General features: G+C 43.6%; 1 protein-coding gene across 8 annotated transcripts in view; it reads left to right on the forward strand.

The window, feature by feature from the left end:
- Positions 1 to 23,064, forward strand: part of shq1 (SHQ1, H/ACA ribonucleoprotein assembly factor) — a 48,739-nt gene extending 25,675 nt beyond the window's left edge. For all 8 annotated transcript variants that reach the window (XM_012923597.5, XM_012923595.3, XM_012923593.3 and 5 more), the window contains 3 exons: positions 3,730 to 3,853; positions 11,848 to 11,968; positions 21,852 to 23,064. In XM_012923597.5, the coding sequence (XP_012779051.3) occupies positions 3,730 to 3,853; positions 11,848 to 11,968; positions 21,852 to 22,491 (885 nt within the window). In that variant the 3' untranslated portion in view covers positions 22,492 to 23,064. The remainder of the gene's footprint in view (positions 1 to 3,729; positions 3,854 to 11,847; positions 11,969 to 21,851) is intronic.
- Positions 23,065 to 23,874: the final 810 nt, after the last annotated feature.

Consider the following 23,874-nt stretch of genomic DNA (forward strand, 5'->3'; position numbering starts at 1 on the left):
GCATCAAATTAAGGTTGATTACGTCGATTAAGCATCATGAGGGGTGGTTCCCTATTTTTTATTTATTTATTTTTGTTGTTGCTGGGAGTTGGAACCCTATTAGTTAGGTTGCTTAATATTTACGCTAAGTACTCTTTAAAATACCAGAATAGGGAGGATGGTGTAGGTTTAAGTTTATTAGATTGATCAGTATTGCTGAACTATGAAATTTTTTTTTTTTGCATACAGGTATAACAGAATAGCTTTAGTGTAGTTGTTGTTTTAAACTTGAGTATGAACTTATACAAAATGCAGCAAGATATTCTAAAAAACAGTTTTGTTGATTAAAAGAACACTATATCGGATTCATATCGGTATCGGCAGATATCCAAATTTATGGTATCGGTATCGGACATAAAAAAGTGGTATCTGCCATCTCTAGTATTAAGCTGTCTCCATGTAATTCACTGTGAGGTTTTATTTTCTCCCACATTAATGCATCATTAATCACCCCCTCCCAACTGGAAAATTTCTACCTGGCACACTGCGCTGAGTGTGTGTGTGTATGTATGTATGTATGTATATATATATATATATATATATATATATATATATATATATATATATATATATATATATATATATATATATATATATATATATATATATATATATATATATATATATATATGAATGACCAGATTGGGAGGTTATTTAAACATATTGTGATATATTTCGTGTATCGCGATATAGCCAAAAAAATATCATCATATTAGATTTTCCTCATATCGTCCAGCTGCTCTTTGGATTATTTTCTTTTGAGCTCTTAAAATTTTTCCACCACTAATCAACAATCAGAACTCCTAAATTGTCACTTACATTGCCAATGGAGGGAAGAAAAATGCAACTTTATTTTAAAGTTACAGAGTGGAAGGATGTTATCTCAGTTGTCCAACACTACAGAGATAAAGTCACATTTTTGAGGAGGTGCACATCTGCTCCACTGTTATCCCTTCACACACAGCTATAAATCAAGCTTAAACCTCGACTGACAGTTGCTGCTACACACCCCGAGAGCTGCTCAGTCATTGTTATTGCGCATAGGGCCTGTGGGTTGTTCTTGCCAGTTGTCTCGCACTTAGGGCAACATGCTTCTATCCTACATCTGCCAAAACAGATGATTCACTTGAATATACGATCCTTCATTAACGCTAGGGACACACTACACTGCACATGTGGTTAAAGGGTCCCAGAGGGCATTTGACTGTTTAGTGAGTGACGGGATCCCAGAGCGTCCTCATTAGGCTTCAGGCACGCACACATGATTACCACTTGTGATCAAAATGCAGTTCTAAACAAGTCTTGTGGGGGTTCTTGGAGGCGTTTGGGAGCCTAGACCTAGACCATGGTTTGAGAGGAAGTAGTTTCCCTGTTGTGCTGACAGGGAAGCACAGAACAGTCTTCACCTGCACGACAGCCCTTTGCTGCTCGTCAGTCAGTCAGTAGAGCTGTCAGCTCCCATTGAGGGGCCACCTCACTCAGTCTCCCCCTCCTCCACCACTTCCTCGCTCTGTTCTGCTCTACAATGGATTCCTCTCCGTTAGAGCTGGGCGATATGAGATTTTTTCATATCACGATATGTTTTTTTCATTTCAGGCGATAACGATATCTATCACGATATAAGCCAAATAACTATTTGTAAGATTTAAATGTGCCGTTGCTCACAAGTAAAATGTGAAATAATCAGCAGCTTGTTTTTATTTAAATATTTATTTCCCATAATAAGTTCAACAGGGTAGATGTACTTAAGGAACATGAGACTTTTTCAGATAAATAAAGACAAATATTGCAAACTACACAAAAGGCAGCCGCTAAAGCGTTTAAGTTTCAAAATAGAACAAATGAAACAGACTAAATTGTCAATTCCACTTAGAAACAAAATATTAATTCTAAAAATAAATCTTAGTTTGTTTTACAGAAGAACAGACAAAACTGACTAACTTTTGTCAATATCAAATAAACTGAGAACTAAAAGGAAATTCTCAATCTCTCCTTGTTGTATAGCTTAGCTTTTCAAACAGTTTTAACAGTTACTTTAGTCTGACAAAAGCCGAATGACGAATTAGCGCTTCCAGTCAGAGACTGAGGCTACGTCCACACGTACACGGGTATTTTTGAAAACGGAGATTTTCCGTTTTCATTTTAAAAAATAATCCCGTCCACACATAAAGGCAGAAATGAAGGAAAACGCTGCTATGAACATGCCAAAGCAGCAGGTGGCGCTAGATTCCTAACCGTGCAGAAATGTTGGCCAATCAGAAGTCTAGAAGCCTCGGTGGGAAAAAGTAAACAAAGCTGGGGCATAGAAGCAGAACCGAGTCGTATGTGTGGAGGGACAGTAACTGTGTGTATATGTAAGCATTTAAACACTGCAGAGAGTAGAATTAACAGTATTGTAGAAATTCATTTCACCGAAACAATAACGTGGCGCACAGTGTGACGCATGCACCAGTTTATTGTATTTCCAGACTTGCTTTCGGCACAATTTACAGTGCACGCTACTCTGTTTTTTGTCAGACTTGAAATAGCCGAAATACCTTCACACTACGGAACTTCTATGGCTCTTCCGTTCGACAATCTCTCCGGCATTGGAACCATCATCTGTTTTCTCTTCGGTCACGCTCGGTTGATTTTTCTAGTCGGCACACTCATTTCCTCCATTACCCGCTGGCTGCTTCCCAAACAAACACACGTGCGGCTTGGCACTTGTGCTGTACGTAACAAGTCACGCGACGTGATGCTGCGGCTGTGATTGGTTCGGCTCTGCGCTACTTAATTTGGATTGGCTGACCTTTTTTTTTTTTTTTTTTTTTTTTTATTTTTTTTATTTTTTTTTTTTTTAAAGAGGACAAGAGAGGCGAGGTCTATCGCGATAGTTTAATTTCTCTATCGAGTAAAAGTTATATCGCGATACATATCGTTATCGTTCTATCGCCCAGCTCTACTCTCCGTCTCTGACTGCCTGTCTATCTGTGTGTCACTGCTGATACAGCTCTGCTGCCTCACTCCATTCTGCTGTCTGCTATCTTTTTTTAATGCTCTGACTTGACTCGCTCTCTCTTTCCTCGCTTATGTCAAACATTCCTCTTTCCCTGCCACCTTATCCCACCTCCCCACCCCCCATCTGCTGCCTGTTTATTTGTCCTCAGTCGACTGTGCTGGTGTGACTGTGAGTCCCCCCCCCCCCCCGCGGCTGCAGCAGACCTTATTTACACTCTTGCTAAACAAGCCCAAGGGAAAGCATGATCCCCAATGACATGCACTTGCAAGCTTGCAATACATCCTTAACAAGCCACAAAGAAAAAAAACGAGGGAATTTGAGGGTGGGGGTGGGGGGGGGGGGGGTGATAAAAATCTCTCGTTCTGTCTCCAGGCCATGTCCATTAGTGCAGAGAACATCAGAGAGTGATAGCAGTGATTAAAGAGAGGCAGCAATTAACAGTCCAGGGCTGTGGAGGTGTTTAAGAGTTGCAAGCCTCTATTTTGCCAGCTCTATAAATGAGTAGTTGTTAGGAGTAATTACAGAACCATCAACTGCAGTTCTCACCAACAAGGGCCAGTGTTCAGTCTAAGAATAAGAGGGGATGGAAAAACCTCAAGCCCTTTCAGCCAATTGCATCTTTGTTTCCCTTTCTGTGCTCTGGCTCTGTGCAGGATACTCTTACAAATGTCTTGTTCTCTTTCCTGCAGACATACAGCTCCCTGCAAGAGGTCCTGGTGTCATTTGGACGGAGGGTTTTGTGCTACCCGCTCTACAGACACTTTTCGTTGGTCTCTCTTGCGATTCATGACACGGCTAAAATTCTGCATTCAGGTGAGACACGCTTACCAGACCTACACCGGCAACACGCACACATATGCACAAAAGCTCATAAAGACCATTATTACCTCTGCAGACTGGTAGTGACCCTTTGACATCTGCCACATGATCTGCAGTGTTCTTTGTGGGTTTTGTGGTTTTGAGTTAAAACTAGAAGCTAAATCAACTCTAATTTCTTTCCACTGTGAACACGGGATCTTGGCTAATTAGTGTTAATTGATTCTGCCCACCCCGTGGTTTCTGCAGAGCAGCGCTTTCATATGTAAATGGTTTTAGCGTGTGCAGTCAGAGTCTGCTGCGCGTCCGTAGCCTGTAGGATGCTGCTCGATCGAGAGTGCGTGCTGCTGAAAAGGCAGCCTGATAGCCAGCGTGCTTTGCATGGAGTATTGTTTAGCAGAAGCAGCCTGCCACTGATGGAAAGTAGCCCATGAGAAGACAGCAGCGAGTGTTTGAAAATGATATTCCTCCAGCTACGCGAGAGAGCGAGAGTGGCCGGGCTCCCACCCCCTCAGGGAGCGAAATGTGGATTAGAGGAAAACGGACTGTTGACTTTGATATCTCAAAGCTGCACGTAATCTTTAAATCAAAAGCCCCCGCAGACAGCTGAGAGTCAGCAGTGTAAACATACTCAGGATGTGTGAGGGCTAAGATTATCCAGCTTGTGATGATTTTAACACTAGCAAACGACAGAAAATTAAAGGCCTTTTAAGCCCCAGATTAGCATTTCCTCGCCTCATTAAGTAGGAAGATGAGTTGATCAGGAGAGCCAGAGAAACAGCAGTTAGACTCGCTCTTTCCTTTCTGTCTTTTACCTCAGAGCAGAGATTTCTCTTGTTGAGCCCAAACCTGGAAATTGTTCCATCTCCTTACACCTCAAAGAACATCTTATTCCAACTCCACTCTGTGCATAATAAGAAGCCAAAGCGTCTGTTTATTTGTTTAAATTTAGAGGGGGGAGGGATGGGACTTAATTTTTTAATATGCAATAATGTTCCCTCCCGGCTCATAACCTTCATTATTTACAAGAATTATGAAGAATAAGTAAAAGGGCTTCTCCTTAATCAACTGTAACACTACAGTAATTCGTTCTGTTGCATGTGTGAGGCTGCCTTTCCTCCCAGCATTACTTTAGACACTAATTAATTTGTCAGGATAAGGCGAATGGAAATGCACGTTCCATTTTCGAGGTACTTCATTTAACTGTCTGTACAAGCAAACATTCATATTAGCAAAACAAACCCATTAATGGCAGCGAGCAGATTAAGGCCTCAGAGGAAGTGTTATCCAGGGGTAAATATTTAAACAACCTTCTGGCAGTTTGGTGAGCATTCTCAAGGAGCTCCTCCACCTGCTTCCTAAGAGGCTGTAACTAAAGAGCCACCGGGCAGGTATAGAAGAGCAGAAAGCCAGTCGGAGTTAGGAAGTGTCGAGGTGGGCACCACTGTCGTGCTGCTGTCGTGATCAAACAGAAAGGGCGGTACAGGAAATGTCAGATGTGTCCTTCGATAAAGGTCCGCCATGTTCCTGTGTTGTTCATTCACAACAGCACCTTTACAGCCAACGTTTCTTTGGAATTTCTTGGGAAAGTTTTACATTTGTGGAAGTCAAGTTTTAGGTCGAGTAAGGAGCTCTGGTCTGAGTAATGAAATTTTACATTCAGGCCAGGGTGATATTTTATTGGATGAGATTCAGGCTATGTCCACACCAACGCATTGTTTTCTCTCCGTTTTGGCCTCCCGTCCACACTGAGACGGCGTTTTCCCCAAGGAAACACGCAGCGTTTTGAAAACGCTCTCAAAAACGAATACATTTCAAAACGGAGCTGTTCCATTGCAGTGCGGACACTCGAAAACGCAGACTTGCTAAAACGATGACGCATTTTAGTCATGTGATGCAGTCATGTGACCAAATAAACAAAGATAGCGGAGTGCATTATACAGCAGTTGTTTTGATTGCTCTCAATTTTGATGAATATCAGTTTGTACATGCTCCAGATAGCTTTTCTTCAAATTCTTTAATTCTCACTCGCTTTTGCGCACGGATGTTTCAATGTGGACGCACAACTCTGTAAAACCGACTGAAAACGCCAGTGTGGACACGGAGCGTAGTGTGGACATAGCCACAAGAAGTGGATATCCACATGTGTCTGTGGGGGTGGGAGGAAAAGTGCCATCAGGGATGAATTGTCCCAGCACATTAGACCTGCCACAGGATGAAGCCTTTCAAGCATATCATCATTAGTGGTAAATCTGACAAAGGCAGAATGCTTCCGGCTGCTTTTGCTGCTTTTCCTGTTGCCTCTGCTCTTACTCTGAAAAGTTAAAAGCAAAAAAGATATAATTTAAATGTTATTGATATGAGCTAAAGAACCTTTAGTAGATTTCCTTTTCCCCAAGTTACTCATGATGGCAGGTCTGTCAAACAGAGAAAGTATTTACCCCCTTCCTCATCATTATTATTATTATTTATTTATTTATCTTGTCACACTTGCATTTTTCATATAATTAAACAAATTTTCATATTTGACAAAGATTCCCTGAGTAATTACAAATGCAGTGTTTAAATGTTGACTTGATTCAGGGAAAAATTATTTGAACCCCTGCTGATTCTGTAAGTTTGCCCACTGACAAAGAAATGGTCATTCTATCATTTTAATGGTTGGTTTATTTGAACATTGAGAGACAGAACAATAACAAAAAAATCCAGAAAAATGCATTTCAGAAAGTTATAAATGAATTCGCATTTTCATCAATCAGTAGGACTTCTAGCCCCCAGGTCTATCTTATACAGGCAACGAGCTGCGATTGGGAGCCTTCACAACTTGTTATGCGTATAAAAGAATGCTGCCCATTGGAGCAATTAATTTCTCCACCATGGCCAAGACCAAAGAGTTTTCCAAGGATATGAGGGACAAGATTGTGGACCTACACAAGGCTGGAATGGGCTACAAGACCATCACCAAGCAGCTGGGTGAGAAGGTGACAACAGTTGGTGCAATTTCTTTCATGAAAATGTGACTTAATTTATAACTTTCTGAAATGTGTTTTTCAGGATTTTTTTGTTATTGTTCTGTCTCTCACTGTTCAAACCCAAAAAACTTAAGCAAGTGTTAAAATGATTTTTTTCCTCTGACTGTATAAAGGGAAACCTATGTCCAAATCTACCTGGCTCTATTTAGGGAGCAAGTAATTACCTCCCTTGTTAAGTCATTTTACTTTTTCACAGCACAGTAAAATATCCACCTGCATAAGGGACCACTGGATGGCTTTTTAGTGTGAAAATTGCTGAGAAGGAGGGAATACTTGTTGGACTTTCCCAGCGGAAAATACACTGGGAACCATTGTGTTGCAAAGTTAAAATGTTTAATGTAATGAGTGTTTGTTCCAAGCCACAGGTCTGAGTCTTTCGACACAGTCTAGTTTTTCAACTTTCGTACTGGCTATGACATCCTCTGTAGCTGCCATACGACACCAGAGTAAGGTGGTTAAGCTAAGGTGCTGCACCAATTTGCCACTGACTTTTGACATTAGTGCTTCTTTATAATGCAAAAAAACAAAACAAAACTGAGACATGGTGCTGAAATTGCACTCATTTTCCTTTAAATATGAAGCTGCTTTGTTTTTAGTTGAAGACAAGGTGGCGAGGACCATTTTTAGGTTATCATGCAGTGGTTTTACTGGTCTTTGTGAAGTTTTACTCAACATGTTTTAAGCAATAAATTAAAAAAAAAATGCTGTGGGCTGTCAGTGTCCTTCAAGATATTTGAAAATAAGAATACTTTAAATTCCTCATCAGAAAAGGCTGTGACAAAGATGGCTGAGGTTGTGTTTCTCACATACATCATTAAGTGTTTATGTAAAAAACATAAAAACTGTTTAAAAAAAAAAAAAAAGATTACTTTGCTGCTGCAGTGTCTAGAAAACACAGCAGGCTTTTGTTTTTGGTCCACTTCACACCCACCACCACACTGCATGCCTGCCCAGTCTGCAGCCATGAAGGAATTACTGCTCTACGTTTTGAATGCGTCCCCCTCCCCACTCATTGGATAACCCAATGATACCTAATTGAAATGCCTCGCTCACTTGTGCTAAACCCTTCACCAACAATCAGTATGTTAAACTCAACCTTTGCTCCAGTTTTCTCCAAACAACTTAGAAAGCTTCTCTCTGGAAAAAAAAAAATCAAATCTTGGAAACAAGACCTTTTTTTTTTTTTTTGCTTCACACAATCCAAGCCTTGATTTTTTTTTTTTTTCTTTAAAAAAGAAAAAAAAAATTCTTTTATGTTTTTTCCTTAGGCCACAGTTCCCTGTATACAATGCCATGCTTTAAATGAGGACCAAATGTTTGTTCAAGGTTTTCCTCGCTGTGAGTACGCTGTTTATTTTGATTGGTCTGGAATGTCTCTGGACAACGCCAACAAGCTCTCTGGAGGTGGAGAGGAGCATTTTCTCTTGCCCTCAGCGGATTGTTGGCCACATCATATGGCTATATATATGCCTGATTGAAGGATAAGTGCTGCAGCACTAGCTATGTGCTTCAGGAGAAAATTCCTTTCAGAATAACACACGTATTCAGTGTATCGTCTTGATGCATGCTCAATCATGCAGGTAATTAAATCCAAAAATTTGGTTCTGTTCATCTGGACATTTTCAGTGGGAGAAACATTTCGTCACTCGTCCGTGCAACTTCTTCAGTCTCAGCTGACTGCAGGTTTCCCCAACCTTATAAACAGTATCTTTGCACAATGACTGAAACCAGCCCACTGAATAAACAATGGGCTGTGAGGTCAGGATCCAGGAGAGAAGGACAACTGCTGCCTAAGCGAAAACCCTTAGTGATTCCCTATGTGTCAGGAGTATCGGAACAGTTGAGACGCATTTTCTCCAAAGACTGCGTGGCTTTCAAACGCCAAAACACACTCCGCCAAAAATGGTCCATGCCAATGATCCCTTGACACAAACAGAGCAATGTAGGTACTGTTAAGTGCCAGGAGGATTGCCATGACTTATACATTGGGGAAACCAAACAACGTCTGGACACATCCTGGACAGGGAGGAACGCTGGTTTGAGCGGGGAGTCAAGGAGGCCATTTACGTGAAAAGGGAAAGACCGTCTCTGAATCGAGGAGGGGGCCTAAAGGTACGTCTTTTTCTATCAGCTCACTGTGGATGGTACTCATGGTCTTTGATCAGTGGTTGTTAATCAACGGCCATGGCAATTTGCAAAATAAGGAAGGAATCAAGGAACTGACCTCACATCCCATTGTTCCTTCAGTGGTGCTAGTTTCAGTCATTATGCAATGGACTGTTTGTAAGGTTGGGGAAACCTGCAGTCAGCTGAGACTGAAGAAGTCACTTGTTAGAGTGACGAAACGTTTCTCCCACTGAAAACTCTACGTCCAGATGAACCACTGTGGTTCTGTGTGTGATGCAGTTGGGGTGTTGAAAGAGGAAATGGTTTTTCTAAAACAATTTCAAAACACACTGTCAAAAATGTCAATAAGGACTGAACGTACAGATTCTTTAGTAGATAGTTTGACAGTAGACATTTTCTGTCACCATCTGTATGTTTTATCATTTGCATTAAATAAAGCACATGGTATCCTATTGGCTTAACATTAACAAATGAACACTTAAAAAGTTTATATTAAATTTAAATAACACGTTTAATGTGTTGTGGCAATAGTTATACAGTTAAGTGTATGAAGGCAAATAAAGAGCTATGAGGTGCTGCTATTCTTAGACATCAACTGCATATTGGGACTTTGCAGCTTACACAGCTCTGGTGGCTTCCTGGTGGATATTTCTGGTGGCTGTAAACATACATCATCTGTGCTCTTGCTTTGATAGATGAGAGCAAACATTTTTCCAAAGCAGCCTCTTGGGATGAACTCTGCAGTCATAATGACACACAGTCCTTCTCTCCAACATTAAATCAATCACTTAAATCTTTCTCCTTGTTGCTGATTGGCTTATTGTTTGTGGGTACCTCAATCCAGTCACCTCCTCTTCTGTCTCCTCCCAAAATAAACCAAGAATATAAAAATCAGTATATTTACGCACAGAGAACAGCCACAATATTAAACTTTTTTACTGTGTGTTGCGGTGTCTGACCACATTAAACCATTAAAAATGCAGAGTTTGTGAAGCCGGCATGTTGCCCTGGATTCATGAACAGTGACCAAGATGGACTTTTATATATGTGGCTAGAGACCGGTCACATCCGTAATACATCAAAGGTGGAAAAGAAGAAAGTTAGGAGCCATTCACATGCTGTGGAGACGTGTTTTAATTTGTCTCTTCACCTTTAGACTGAAAACATGCCTTTTGTTATATCATCTGATTAGGGCTCCCCTTCAAAAAGGCAAAAGGGCCAACACGACCGGCATCTGGATAAAACATCATGCTCTTCCTCACATCGAGCTTCATCTCCTAAACTGAAGTCAGAGCTCTAACTGTACAAAAACATACATAAACATTGTTGTTTATTAACAGTATTGTGACAGTTATTGTCAGCAGACTGGACGTGCGACCCTCCATCTCCGGACAGTTGACAGTGGCCAAATAACAATAACAGCTGGTTATAAGCTAACATTATGGCAGCTGATGAGATTTTTTTTCCCCCCCCTCAAATAACGAGAACATATGAGAGCTTATTAGCACTAAGCATCAGAGTCCAACAATATTAGGTCCACTTTTAAGACAGTTCTGCTTACAGCGGCTAACACGGGCAAAAACAACAGTTCATTCATTCTCACCAACTCACCTTTCATCAGACAGGAGCGAGCTTCACTGATTTATCGATGCATATTGGACTCCTTTTACAGAGTAAATAGACGTGGACACCAGCTGAGATAAACAGCGCACTGGCAGCCTACACTCATTACAGATGAACGGCGTTTAGAGTTGTTTGTGCAATAACGACCACCATAGCTGGGATTACGGACTTGCATCTGGAATCTACTGGCATCACTGCAACTTTAATGTTGTTGCCGCTCAGTGTTAATGAAAGCACCACAAGTCATTAGTGCAAATAAATTATTTTTGTGCCTAATTTTAAAATCTAATTAAGCATAAGCTTTAGTGTCATATCTGTTTTTCAGTGACATTTCTAAAGTTTTGCAAAGACAGATTTTTATGAAAGAAATTAGGAGAGAAAAATAAGAAACAAACAGGATTAGAAGGAAATGAACGACCACATCTGCTGTGTGCATGAAGAGCTGCATAGACGCGACTCCAGTGTCTCCTCCTGCAACCCCGCCTCCCCCCAGGCCCTCGGGCTTGTTGTAGTTTTCAGTATGAGAAATGTCAGTTTTGGAAGTTATAGCATTTCTAAGGTTAGAAATGTAAATTAAACCAAATGTACTGCTAACTGCCAAAGAAAGACTTTGAGAAAGTGATCCTCCTCCTTTAGGACCAGGCAGGATTTCTTGGAAAGAAATAGTTTTTCGAGCGCTGTGGAGGAAAAAAGGGGGGAAAAATCAACAAGATGCAGATTTCTAAAAAATTCAGCTTTTACATGCTACGTCTAATTAATTGATGTAACATCAAATCAGAAGCAAAATGGATACAGATAAGGATGCAGCGCAGTAGCAGAACAGGCAGGCTTAAGATTTATGTCAAGTGGAAAATCATCAGAAACATTCAGAGCTATTTTTGATAAATCAAGGCAAAGCAGTGTTTGACAGAGTTTGAGCAGAAACACTATTAATTTGACAGACTCCAGAAATAGAGTTGTCATCTTTGTCTCAGATGAACCACTTCTTTTTCCTAAAAAACAAAAAACCCATATGGATGAAATTACTCTGCTGCTCGCTGGGATTTCCCTCTGATCCTGTATCTTGGCTTTTATGTATGGAACAATAACTGCAAGCCTTAAGACACATGCTGCATCTGCCAGCAGCTGGAGTGCATTGTCATCCTTAATAGTGAGCACGAATAACACTGTTTTTCCATTTGCCTACCCCGGCTGTGTTGCCGTGCCCAGGGAAAGCCTGCGTCCTCAAATGCCTGCTGGATATTCACAGAGTCTTCAGAGAGAACGAGCCGGCATACATATTGAACGATCTGTACATCACAGACTACTGCATCTGGATCCAGAGAGTCAAGTAAGTCCACCAGCACACACAAATCCATTCACACACACATGCAGACACCTCAGAGGCCTCAATCTAGATAGAATTGCCTTCAGAGCCATGCACTGTGCCATTCAGACTGCCCCCTCCCGCGATGCTTCAGTGTCATTTTGTCACAGCAGGGCCAATTGCACGACCAAGCCTGCGAAAGATGCAGTTTATGTGGTCAAAGTACCATCAGTGGGTGTTAAAAGAGCCAGCTGCACTCAGCGGATTCACTCTGTACGAAACCTTTAGGAGCTCATGCGCGTCTGCGTGGGCTTCTCCAATCTATGGCGGATGCGACCTTTTCCTAGAACTGCAAGCCCAAAGATGCCAGATCTGCACTTTCTTCCCAAATGCCACAGGTCTGATGGCTCTCTCCTCCGCCTCCCCTCCCCCCGCCTAGTTCATATTTAACAATTAGTCACATTTTAAATGCGAGCCTGCGAGCACATTACAGAGTAATGAGCTCAGTTTTACTCCTGGCCAAGGTTCAGCAAAGTGGTGTGCTCGTCTGGAAAAAGCCCAGTTGAAAAATGCGCGCCTGATGTTGTAGGCTCAGTGCCCAGATGCAGACACGATAAAAGGTCTGCAGGGATTTAGCGGTCTCTACCTCCCTTCCTCGCATTCTCATTTCTGCATTTTTCCAGCACAAGTCTTGAATGCTGCTCTTTTAAAGAAATAGAAAATGCAGCGGATGCTGCGTTCGTAAAGGGTGGGAGGAATAAGGAGTCGGGTTCAGGGCTGTTTGAGACACAGAGCAGAGAGAAGACGCGCACTCGATCTTAGTCTGTAAGCGCACGGAGCTTCTGAAGCTCTTGTCAACTCACAGAGAAAGTCGATCAGTCTCTTCCGAGGCACACCGGAGCACTGCTCCTCCTCCCTTCCCTCCCTGCTCTACTTTGGAACTAAATGTCAGCTTGGCCAAACGTGCTGGCTGCCACTGCACCCTTCATCGATCATTAAACGGATTGGCCCCGTGATCTCTTAGCACTGACCTGTGATTGAATCATTACATTTCTCTTGTCTAAATAAAAGTGTACAGTATTTATTTTTTTTGTCATGATGTGAAAAAGACAGTAGAAGCACTTCTATCACCTCCTGCCACTTGAGAGAGCAACCAAGCGTGAACAGATTTTTGTTGTTGTCGTTCTTTATGTATGAGCGCGCTGGCTCACACTCAATAGAAACCTCATACAGTCTTCTCTCGCGGTTTATGAAACTATGTTCCCATGTTTGCAGTGTAATATTAAAAGGAGCCTGCAGTCAGAATGCAAAGCAGCAGCGCAGGAGAGCGAGGCGGCAGCGGTGATTTCCACAGACCAACCTCCTCTATCATACATGCGGTTTGTTGTGGCGGCCCCCTTTGTATCATCTGACAGGTTTGATGACAGATCGTGTAGGCATTGTTTTCCCACAGTGCGAGATATTCCCCCGCGCAGGATTTGTCATCCTCCGCTAAGTGAGTCGTCTCTGGGAGCCCAGGCGGTTAGATGAGATGCAATCTATATACCCCCCTTCCCCCCGGTGCAATCCCCGTATCCTGTCGCTCCCTCTCCGCTGCTGCTGCCGGGGCATATGCGATCAGCTATACGTGATGGACACGGCGATTAATGGATGTTTGCTGGCTGCAGGGGGGGTGGTTGATTTATTTAATCTCCTCACTGTGTCCCACATGCGTTTCTACTCCTAAAGTTCATCTGACTGCTGAGACATCGGTCTCAGATTTACAACCTCGTAAAGACTTCATCATGATTTAAGCCACGGGGCAGGCGCTCTCCTCTACGCTCTCAGACACTCGGAGCAGAACCCCTTTGCGCTGAGATCAAGCGTGCAACCTCAAAGCAAATTGCGCTTCCCGTTGTTTCATTAATGAGGAACTTTTTTTGTTTTGTTTTGGGCTATATTTTTTTTTCCCCTCACTGGAGCGGTCACCATTTCACACAAACACACACAAACATCCTTTTGTTGGGTATGGTTTTTAATCCGCCCTCACACATCCGTCCAATCCTAATTATCTCTGAATTGTTAGCAGACAGTATTATTTCAAATGGAGCAGCAGCCTCTCCAGTCCATTAGTTTCACTGTATGCTTTTGAAGGTCTTCAGCTGCCAAAACCCCCGCAGAGTTGCTGGACTGCACAGGAAAAAAAAGAGGGGGGAAATAAGCGAGTCGCCTCACTTTCTTTCTCTTTGTTTTGCCTGCCTTTATCAAAAAGCTTGGAGACAGGCCAACACAGATCCACGGCAGCCAGCGCACACGAAGCTTTATAAGCCTGTTGTTGTGTTACAGTACCTCAGAGAATCAGAAGGGCCGCAGCTTCCTTTTACCACACAGGTTTCTCTCGCAGCCACCCACCCACCCTTATTAATTGGGTCAATTATAGTCTATAGCAGGACAAAAAAAAAGAAAAACGCGGAGAATACAGAATACAAGCGCTTCAGGGTTAGTCTGAGGAGAGGATGAAGTGATTAGCAAGAAAATTTAGTCTTTTTCTTTTGTGGAGCAAATGTGTGAATTGCCTCTGAGATGTGTGAAATGGACATTGACACATTGCTGCAAAAACTGGAAAATTGACAAGAAGCGGCTTAAGGATGGGCCGAGCCTCGCACCACAGCAGCTGAATGGACAGACTCAAATAATTGTGAATGGTAGGTGTGAAGTGAGCAGTCCTCAGAGACACAATGGGTGTTGTTTTCAACTGTAGAAAAGAGAGTGCATCACAGAAAAGCATGAAAAGCAACAACGGGCAACTGTCGAAAAATAAAGTTGTAGGCATTCTCCTTCCTCAGACCAGTCTTTTGTTTTTAGACAGCGGAGCAGCCCCTCGCTGGCTCTACGCGCTCGCAATGCCTCCCTCGCCCTGCCTCCCTCACCTTGTTCAACCTCAGCGTTGTGTCCTCGGCGGCAGCCGTCGGGGAGATTTGTCAGCAGCTCTGACAAAAGCTCCCCCGCGGGTGGGGTGGGGGAGTTTCTGGAGCTCTAACAACTGCAAGTGTCTCAGGGCAAGGAGGTCAAGCGTGGGGTCAGTGTGTCAGCTGAGGCGTGTGGGTCAAACACCTTGAAAGTGCCCTTGTGCTCAGTGTCAACACTTTCTCCCCACGCTGCCTAGGACGACTGGTGGTTTTTACCTCAGCGTAACTCTGTGTTATTGTAACACACAAGTCAAATACTACCCAGGTTTCCCCTTCAGCCTTTGGCCCTTACAGATGTTTTTGTTTCACTTGTGCTCAAAGCTTTTCTGTTCACATTAACACAGCTCACGTGTCAATCTCCCAGCTGATCTGACACCCAAATGTTTGTTGGGAAGGGACTTCCAGCAGACAGCACCACACAACTGTCAAACAGCTGTCCTGAAAGCTTTGAAACAGATAATGGAGCTGCTCTATCTGCCGTTAGCCGCATCACTGAACGAGATCCTTAGAGGCCCCACCGGGCAGAACAAAGACACCAATGTCTCCCAGCTAACAGGGATAAGTAGTACAGATTTCCTCTCAGCAGGAGTCCACTCCAGATTTTTGTCTTGAACACACAGCTCATCATAAACACAGAGTACTGTGTTTGCATAATTTCCTAAACCCTCGTGTGGAGTGTTCACTCCAGTTAATTCAATTGATTATTGTATTTTTTTTTTCTACAGGCGTATCAGAAAAGGATGTCTAACACTGAATTGTGTCACATTGTGAGATACTAGAAAGAGATGTTAGCAGTGGGATATGAAGCAGACAGGCTGGAGAAGTAGAGGACTTGAACGTTTTTTGTGATTACACAAGTCAGATGGTAAGTGAGGAGACAGTAAAAGCAGAGAAAAAGTAAAGAGCTGAGCATTTGTAGTAAAGATCCCATAATCCCAAAAGTAGAGAGTAAATCCAACTGGAACATTCTGACAAAAAGTTTCAAAGTCAATCCTGAGGTCTTTAACTTCTTTGAGCTCAGACCAAACTAAAGCCTGCAATACTTGGAGCTTTTTAAAAAAAATCCTCCTTTTAAACCTAAGTGATGATGTAGGAATAGAAACTTGTCACTTGAGACGCTTCTTTTTATCTGCCACCAAATCCACAAAGGACTAAGAAAGAGTAAGAGAATGCTTTTTCTAAATCTGCATCTTGTGATAGATTAATTCTTGAGATTTGGGAACATGACAACCCAGTGAGAATCCTTATGGATTCTAACTGGTTCCGCTTTAAGAGTCACCACCATCTCTAAGCAGTAGATCACAGACAAATTAATTACATCCTGTGCGGTCTAATGTTTGTGCATGTTGATGCTATTTAACCTTTTTGTTGTGATCAGTTTTGGTGTCATTACTCAAAAAAAGTAATATTTAACACCATTTAACATGAGGCTACAGTCCGACACACCAACACAAATCCCTACCCAAGTGAGGACACACGATCTTTCCTTTAGTATCCTGGACACAAAGCCAACAGTACAAGCAAAGATGCAAACCAGCACAAAGACTATTTAAAGTGATCGTCAGGGCGATTTCGACTTTAGAAACATGAACAGGCAGAAATGGAGGCTGCAGCCTGACTGTTACTCAGTTTGTTACCTGTTGAAGTTCAGGCTCTGGCTGCTGGATTTGGTCAGCATTCAGTCCACTTTGATGTCACTCTTGGGTCTTGGCTAGCTTAGCGTTAGCACGCTGTCCATCCAGGTGCTTGCAAAGAGCTGAAGTTTCTTTAGTAGTGTATTGTTTCTGCATCCTGTTCCTGGATGCAGTTTCTACTTTACCATTGTGCTGTCATCTTCTTGTGGAATAAAAATAGATGTAATGTCCATATCAGATGAAATCAGCTGATAGTAGTACAAGTGGAGCCAATAAGCTGGATTGATAGGTTAGCAGGCCAACAACTCCAAGGAATTCAACTACTGGGAACTGGTTCTCGATTGCCATCCCTAATGACAACCCCCAAAACCTTCACAAAATAGTTTCATCATTGGCTGATCTCCCTTTCAACATGGAGTCTTTGTGCAGTACTACACCACTCCCAACGATCCTGCGTTTTTTGTTTTTTCGTTTTTTTTAAATCCCTTCCTGTGCTCTTGACCAAGTGGTCAGAACAGGAAATAATTTTCCAGCTGGATTTAGAACAGGATAGAATCTTTCCCACCTATCACGAATGTGTCAAACCAATGATTTTCCAATATGAATTTCAGTTTTGGGAACATGATGTAAATGGATTATTTGCACAGAATCTTCATTGATGTTGGAAAAGAAACTACAAGCATGCTTCTGATCACACTCGTGACCTGAGGGATGTGATGCACCACCTTCGGGCTCGGACGCTGGGGGCTCTCCCACTAATCGACTGATGTTTGGTCTCAGACTGTGACATGGAGACCAACCCTCGCAACCACGGTCGGTTAGAGGAAAAATGCGTATACCCTGACCAGCTGTTGAGTGGTTGCTGACTCACACTTGGTGAAATTGCCTCCTCTGTGACACCAACCATCAATACTTTCACATTCCTGGCAAGCATTCCTATTGTCCTCCTTGTGATTGCTTTAGTTGTTAGCAGATTGCTACAGTTGGCTGTAATTTGCATGGAAGATGCCAGCATGACTCTTGATGAGTAACATCTGAAAGACACAAACCAGAAACGGAGACCGCAAGTCAAAGTTCTGTCTTACCACTGACACCAACATGTTTCAGAAGGTGCAACTTTTACTTTGAAGGCAAACAGTCTCTTTTTCTGGTTTTTGCAGAAACGTTGGTGACTTTCCTACCAACTATGGGCAACTGTGGCAATCACAAAAGGGTTTTCAGGGCAGCAACTTATACCTGTTTGCAAGCAATTTGACATAGCAACCACAAGCAAGCAACCACTCGCCAACCAGCCATGAAATGCAGTGGAATAGTTACCAGGCAGTTGCAACCAGTGTTTAGGGTTGAAATTTTCTGTTCCCAGTTGATACAATTCGGTGGAACCTTTTTATGATGTCAGCATCTGTTGCTCTGCTCTTCTCACATCCTTGCAGTAAATATGTTGTCTTCATAAGCATTTTAAGCCATTATATGACCAAAGAGAAAGAAAAAGGCAAAAATAAAAATTAGAAAAAGTTCCTCCACACCTGTCTCAATTGTGTGAACCATCTACCAGTGTTTCAAGGGTCCTCAGGCAGCTGTAATTGGGGTCTCAAACACTGGTTCCCCGGATAAATACATCTGTGTTTCTCGTTTCTGGAACGGGAGAGGCTACAGCGCCTCGGACCGTTTCAGCATTCAGTCACACGGATCGCGTCTCCCAGCATCGGCTTTTATCCCCCCCTTCAGCCGGTGAATGATGCGTTTGCGAGTTACTCTGAGGAAATCTGGTGCTTATATTACCGTACACAGATTTCTGCGTCTGAGGACAAGCTTTATCTGAGATGTTTTCAAGAGCACAGACACGCTGAATGAGCTGCTCTTTCACTGAACACAAGCCTGATGAAAGAAATGTCAGATTGTAATTTAGCTCGGCTCTTTCACAGACAACGCACAGACACACACACACTCTCTCTCCCTTCACGTTCTCATCTAAAGACTTTGGCAGATGGAGGCGTCTTTGTCTCGCCAGAAGTTTTCCAACCTTGAAAAAAGGCGCCCCTCCTCAGTTTAATGAAGGCAAGCCACAACAGCAGTATAGTAATGACTGGATTGTGTACAACATTATCCCTCCCCCCTCCTGGACAGGGCCTTTGTGTTCACTGCAGGCCGAGCTTCTCCCACCACAGAGCAAGGGAGGGGAGAGAAAACAAGCGCGCCTCTCCAACGCTAACGCAATAATGACTTCCCACGGGGGAAAGAGAATACAGGGCAGTCTTTGAAGTGGCTGTGCTGCAGGAGGCTTCTCTGCCACAGTCTCACTACAGGAAGCGCTCACGTGGGTTTTGCAGAACCTGGGACCCTGAACAGGCTCCATCATCATCATCATCATCATCATCATCATCATAATTATATGAGGTTACATTAAGTTATTTGTGATTGTTTAAAACAAAAACAGTGACTTTTAAACTCGGCTTTCCAAAGAATGCAGTGGTTGTCTGTGTTCACACATAAGTGACAGCTTCAGACAGCGTATACTTAGAGTGAGCAGTGCCCACAACAAACAGTTTCTGGTGCTCGTCTTGATTTTTTTTCAATTTTCTAAACGCTTGCATGTATTTAGAAGCTCTTCTCGTGTGGTGCGTTTATGTGCTACTGCCCAAACTGGAAAATCATCTTCAATTGCATTAACCAGACTTCAGTCAGACGCTTCACATTTGAAGTAATTTATTAGTTACAGCAGAAGAATACAGTTAAAGTTTGGCATGTTGGCTCCTAGCTCGTCACTTTTCTACGTGTCTGTGTCTGTAGATGGCAGCTTTAGTGAGTTAGACCCAATCAGCCTTGAAAGTTTGTTAAAATGGGTACTGAAGCATTTAATATGTTACAGGTGACATTTGTTTAGTAGGATCACTTCCTAGCTGGGGTTTTCTTTTCATGCAGCTTTCTTGACAGTGAAGATCATCACGCAGCTGTCTTGCGCTCGAGTTGCAATATCCGCATCCACAAGTGTTTTAGGTCTGAGTGACGGATTTCATCATCATCGGAGGGTGAACGCGAGGCTGTGTGTGGATGTCTGTAAACTCCAACTACACATGCTAACTCCAAGACGACAGGTGGTCATCCATGGTTTCCTTAAGCGATTTTTTTTTTAATTGCACCTGGATCTTGAAATTCCGGGGACTTTTATTAATGAACTAAAAAGACCCTTCTGATAGTTTGCCTGCGGCTCCTCGGTGCTGTGAAGATGAGGCGAGTTGAGACTACACAAAAACAAAACGATGGCATTACATCTGCCGTCTTGTCTCTCTGCTCTCTGTGGCAGAGCTGTGGGTCCGTGTGTCTGTCTGGTGGGTGGAGCTGAGACACATCTGGCAATGTGGTGCCTTCTCACAGAGATGTGGGGTGGTGTGGCTGTGTTTATTTGTGATTTGTGGATCTGAAATGACACTTATTGCCAACACCACTTCTATTCTTAAGCAGCCAAGTTCTGTTTATGAGAAGAGTCTCTCAGCATACGTTGGCAAACTGATTTTTGCGAGGTATTGCAGAGATGACCGTGAGACGAGCTGAAATGTTCAACCAGACTGTCACCTGGCGAAAGCCCCACTCGAATGTTCCTGAACTTTGACATTTGCCAACATGCTGGCACCAGCTGGGCATAATTGCTGGGCTCAAAGTTGGAGCCACTGACATTAATGACTCTGGGATGGGCTTCTGCAAGAAATCCACCAATGATCACAGCCCTCAGAGTCTGTCCACCATGATTTTCACTCCATTGAAATTAGAACAACTTCTGTTTTTAAACAATCAGTTTAAACGTTACCTAAGTGTGGACTGGGAAGGTGCAGCTGAGAACAAGTGGATCACTTATCCCACCAATCTGCAGTTGATTCTCTTCTGGCTGTCGTGGTGCCGAGAACGGGTGTCCTCATGCTACAGCACAACTATGAGATCTGTTAACATAGTTCCTCCTGAGGTCCTAAATGAATGCAAAGCCCCTACATGCTTCCATAAACACTTTACTCACCAGAATGGGGAGCTCATTAGGAGTGCACGGTAATGAGGAGCCATCCTGGTGCTCAGCAGTGGGTTAATTGGGCCAGAGAGAGCAACAGCAGCCGTGTGTGAGAAAAAGAGTAGCCCCTCTAAACATACACACACATGGTTTCTCCCACCCTGAATGGACATAGTCTGAATCGCAGTAACCCGCAGAGGTCAGCTCGTAATCACCATGGCAATGAGAGGAGGGACAGGGGATGGGGGCACACACGCCCTAACTGCACCGGGGAGCCCAATGGCAACCACTTAAGTTTTTGGCAGCATGGCATGCTTTCCCAGCGTGAATAATGTGCAGGCTGGGGCCTCCACACAATCGTATGCCTTTACACAAACGGGGCCTTGTAGGAGGACATTCATCAGCAATAAAAACGCGTCTTTCTTCAAGCAGTCGCAACTATAAAACTAAAGCGGCGGGATGGGAACTCTGTTAAATGTACTGCTTTATGAGGGCATTCTCTTCATCTTAATCTTTGGCGACATTTAGCTGTTTGGGCCTCAGCCTGCGCGCTCTCTCTATCCACGCTTTTATTGACTGTATTGCAGTGTGACTGGGAGCACAACTCCACCGTCTTTAGCCTCTTAGGGCTGATTTGCTTCCGCACAATGCACAAAGCGCTCGTGTTTATTCTGGTTTGTTCCAGCTGCAGCATTATTATTGGATGTTTCGGGGGGTTTTTTGTTGTTGTTTTTTCCTTTTCCTCTCCAGCATCGAAACACTCAGGATATATTGACCTCATCTCGACTAATCGTGCCATACGCAGCGGTTGACTTAACCATTTCATATTTATAGGTGGAAGTGTGCATGTGATTTTTTGCATGCACGGACTGAGGTAGAGAAGGAGGAATAGGAGGGGTCTGCCTCCCTCTGTAATCCCTCTCGGTCTCTTATCACCTCTTGCAGAGAGCGCAGCAGTTGGGGGAGGGAGGAGAAGATCCCAAGGCTCGTGTATCAGCAGCGCTCATCTTCCTACATTATTAAACATCCATATTTCCATATTTCATTGAGCCCCCGTCGCCTCTGCAAATCGCGGTCTACTTAGCATTCATATGAGAATGGGCTTTGGTTAATGGGTATTAGATTTGTAGATGGTTATCCTGTGGCTATGTCTTTAGTACGCAGAGCCAGTCGATCAGTCAGTTGTCATGCCGCTCTCTCTCCCAGGTACCACTGATGAAGTGGTAGTTGGATCTCTCTCTTTTTTCCGTTCCCTTCCCTGTGTGTAAGTGTCGTATTGAGTTGAAACTTTCTGCCTTCCTAATTACTTTTTTTCCTCATCTTCACAGGTCCAAGAAGGTGGCAGACTTGGCAGCAATGTTGGAAAAAGCAACCCTGCAAAAAACCGACTTGGAGCTGGAAATCGACGAGTTAGAGGACGCTGCGAGGATTGTGGCGGTCGAAGAGGAGCAGCAAGCTTCCAAGAGGGCTCCCGTATCCAGCGACGACAGCAGCAGCTCTTCTGACAGCAGCAGCACTTCCAGTGACAGCAGCAGCGAGTCGTCTAGTGAGAGCGAGGAATCTGAGGCTGAAGAAGACTGCACCGAATCCAAGGAGGGAGGAGGAGGAGAGATGTTCAAGGACAACCCTCCAGAACCCCAACCCTCCGCCTCCGTCTCTCCCACCCCCCAGGCACCCACGAGCTTTTCAGCAGAAAAAAGGAGAGAGGATGCCCTTCCCTCAGCCTCAGAAGGCTTCAGACAGCTGATTCAGGTGCTGGGAGAACGGGTGACGGAGGAGCTGAGAATCTCTCCAGACTCCAGCCACAAAGGAGCGAGACAGCCGAGCAGCGCTGCGACAGAGACTGAAGGCACGTCTGGGAGGAGCAGCGGCGGGACTTTGTTAGAGCCGAGTCCTTGTAGAAACCCTCTGCTCATTGTCCAAACACAGCAAGATCCCGATGATCTTGAAGGGGACTCTATCAGCTGATGGAAAGGAATTTGAAAGTTCCAGGATTTCATTTTAAACTCCTTGTCAGATGATTTCAGGAAGTGTTTTTGCTTTTAAGGATTTCTTTTCTGTTTTTGAAATTACTGCGTGTTGTTTTTGTCGTGTAATTTTAGGGTCTTAACCCTCTTAAAGGAATATTTTTGTACAGTGTTTGTTTTTTGTTAATGATAAAACTGCAAAGTCTCAATTCTTCTTTAACGCTGCAAACGTGCAAAATAATCTTGTTTTATTAGGATAGTTGCAGGCAGCCGAACCTACTTTTTATTTTGTTTGTTTTTTTGTTTTTGGCCTGTTATCTGTCTACTATCCAAGCGGCACACTTGCTATACAAATACATTCGTGCTCTCTGAACATAGTGTGTGATTTTATATGAATAATTTCTGCTTCTTTTTAATTATTCATGGAATTTAACAGCGTCTGCGAGCTCAATTCAGTGCGCTGACATCTGCTAACAGTGGTCTCTATTAACCATGTATATTTACATATTTACACAGTCAATCTGCATATTCCTGTCGGGCTTGAATAAACAAAACACTGCAGGAAACTGACAAACTTTGTGTGTGTGTGTGTGTCAGTCAGCCAGAGCTGCTTTTTGAGATCTTTTCTTTTCCTAACAAATAGCAGGAAAAGCGCTAACCTCTTCCTAAACCCTCGGCATTGATTGAAGTGGAAAAGACTCTGCCTGCACTAAACAGGGCAGCGGAGCACGCCGGAGTGATTGATTCATCTGGTGTGAACGGAAGAGTGCCGTCGACACAGCTCAATATCATCGGCCGCGTCTAACAGGCGAGACAAAACAAACAGGGAAGCACATGTCATGCAGATAGATGAGGTCTGCGAGCGGGGCTGCGGCACAGGAGCTGTTTGTTTGAGAGATAACAGCACCCTGGGGCCAGAGGGAGCTGCAAGATAGAGGGGCAGAGGGCCAGCGGAGACTAACTGACGCTCCGGACTCTTAGCCCTGAAGATGTCCGCATGCGGTGTCCTCTCTGCTTTAGCGCTCTTTGTGTGGAAATAAATTTCCCTCGAGTGGGACTTGATTAGTTTAATTGCAGAAGAAAAAATGCAGGAATGACCCACGTTAGCAGAATTCATCAGGCTTTGTGATCCTTTCGGATTATAACTGAGCAGAGTGACTGATGTGGCACAGCTGCAGCGTTGCCCGAGGCGATTTCATGAGGAATCTCATCCAGTGTGATTGGAGGCAACTCTAGAGCCACCGGTGCTGGTGGCTCCTTTGGTTGGAGCTGTCTGTAGTATTATGTTACAGAGATGGATGCTGTTGTTAAGCACCTCCCAAGACGGCATCGCCTCCCTCGCAACCACCCCCTTGGGGACGAGCGCCATCATCACTGCGACTGA

This window comes from Maylandia zebra, linkage group LG5, assembly GCF_041146795.1.
Source record: "Maylandia zebra isolate NMK-2024a linkage group LG5, Mzebra_GT3a, whole genome shotgun sequence".
NCBI lineage: Eukaryota > Metazoa > Chordata > Actinopteri > Cichliformes > Cichlidae > Maylandia > Maylandia zebra.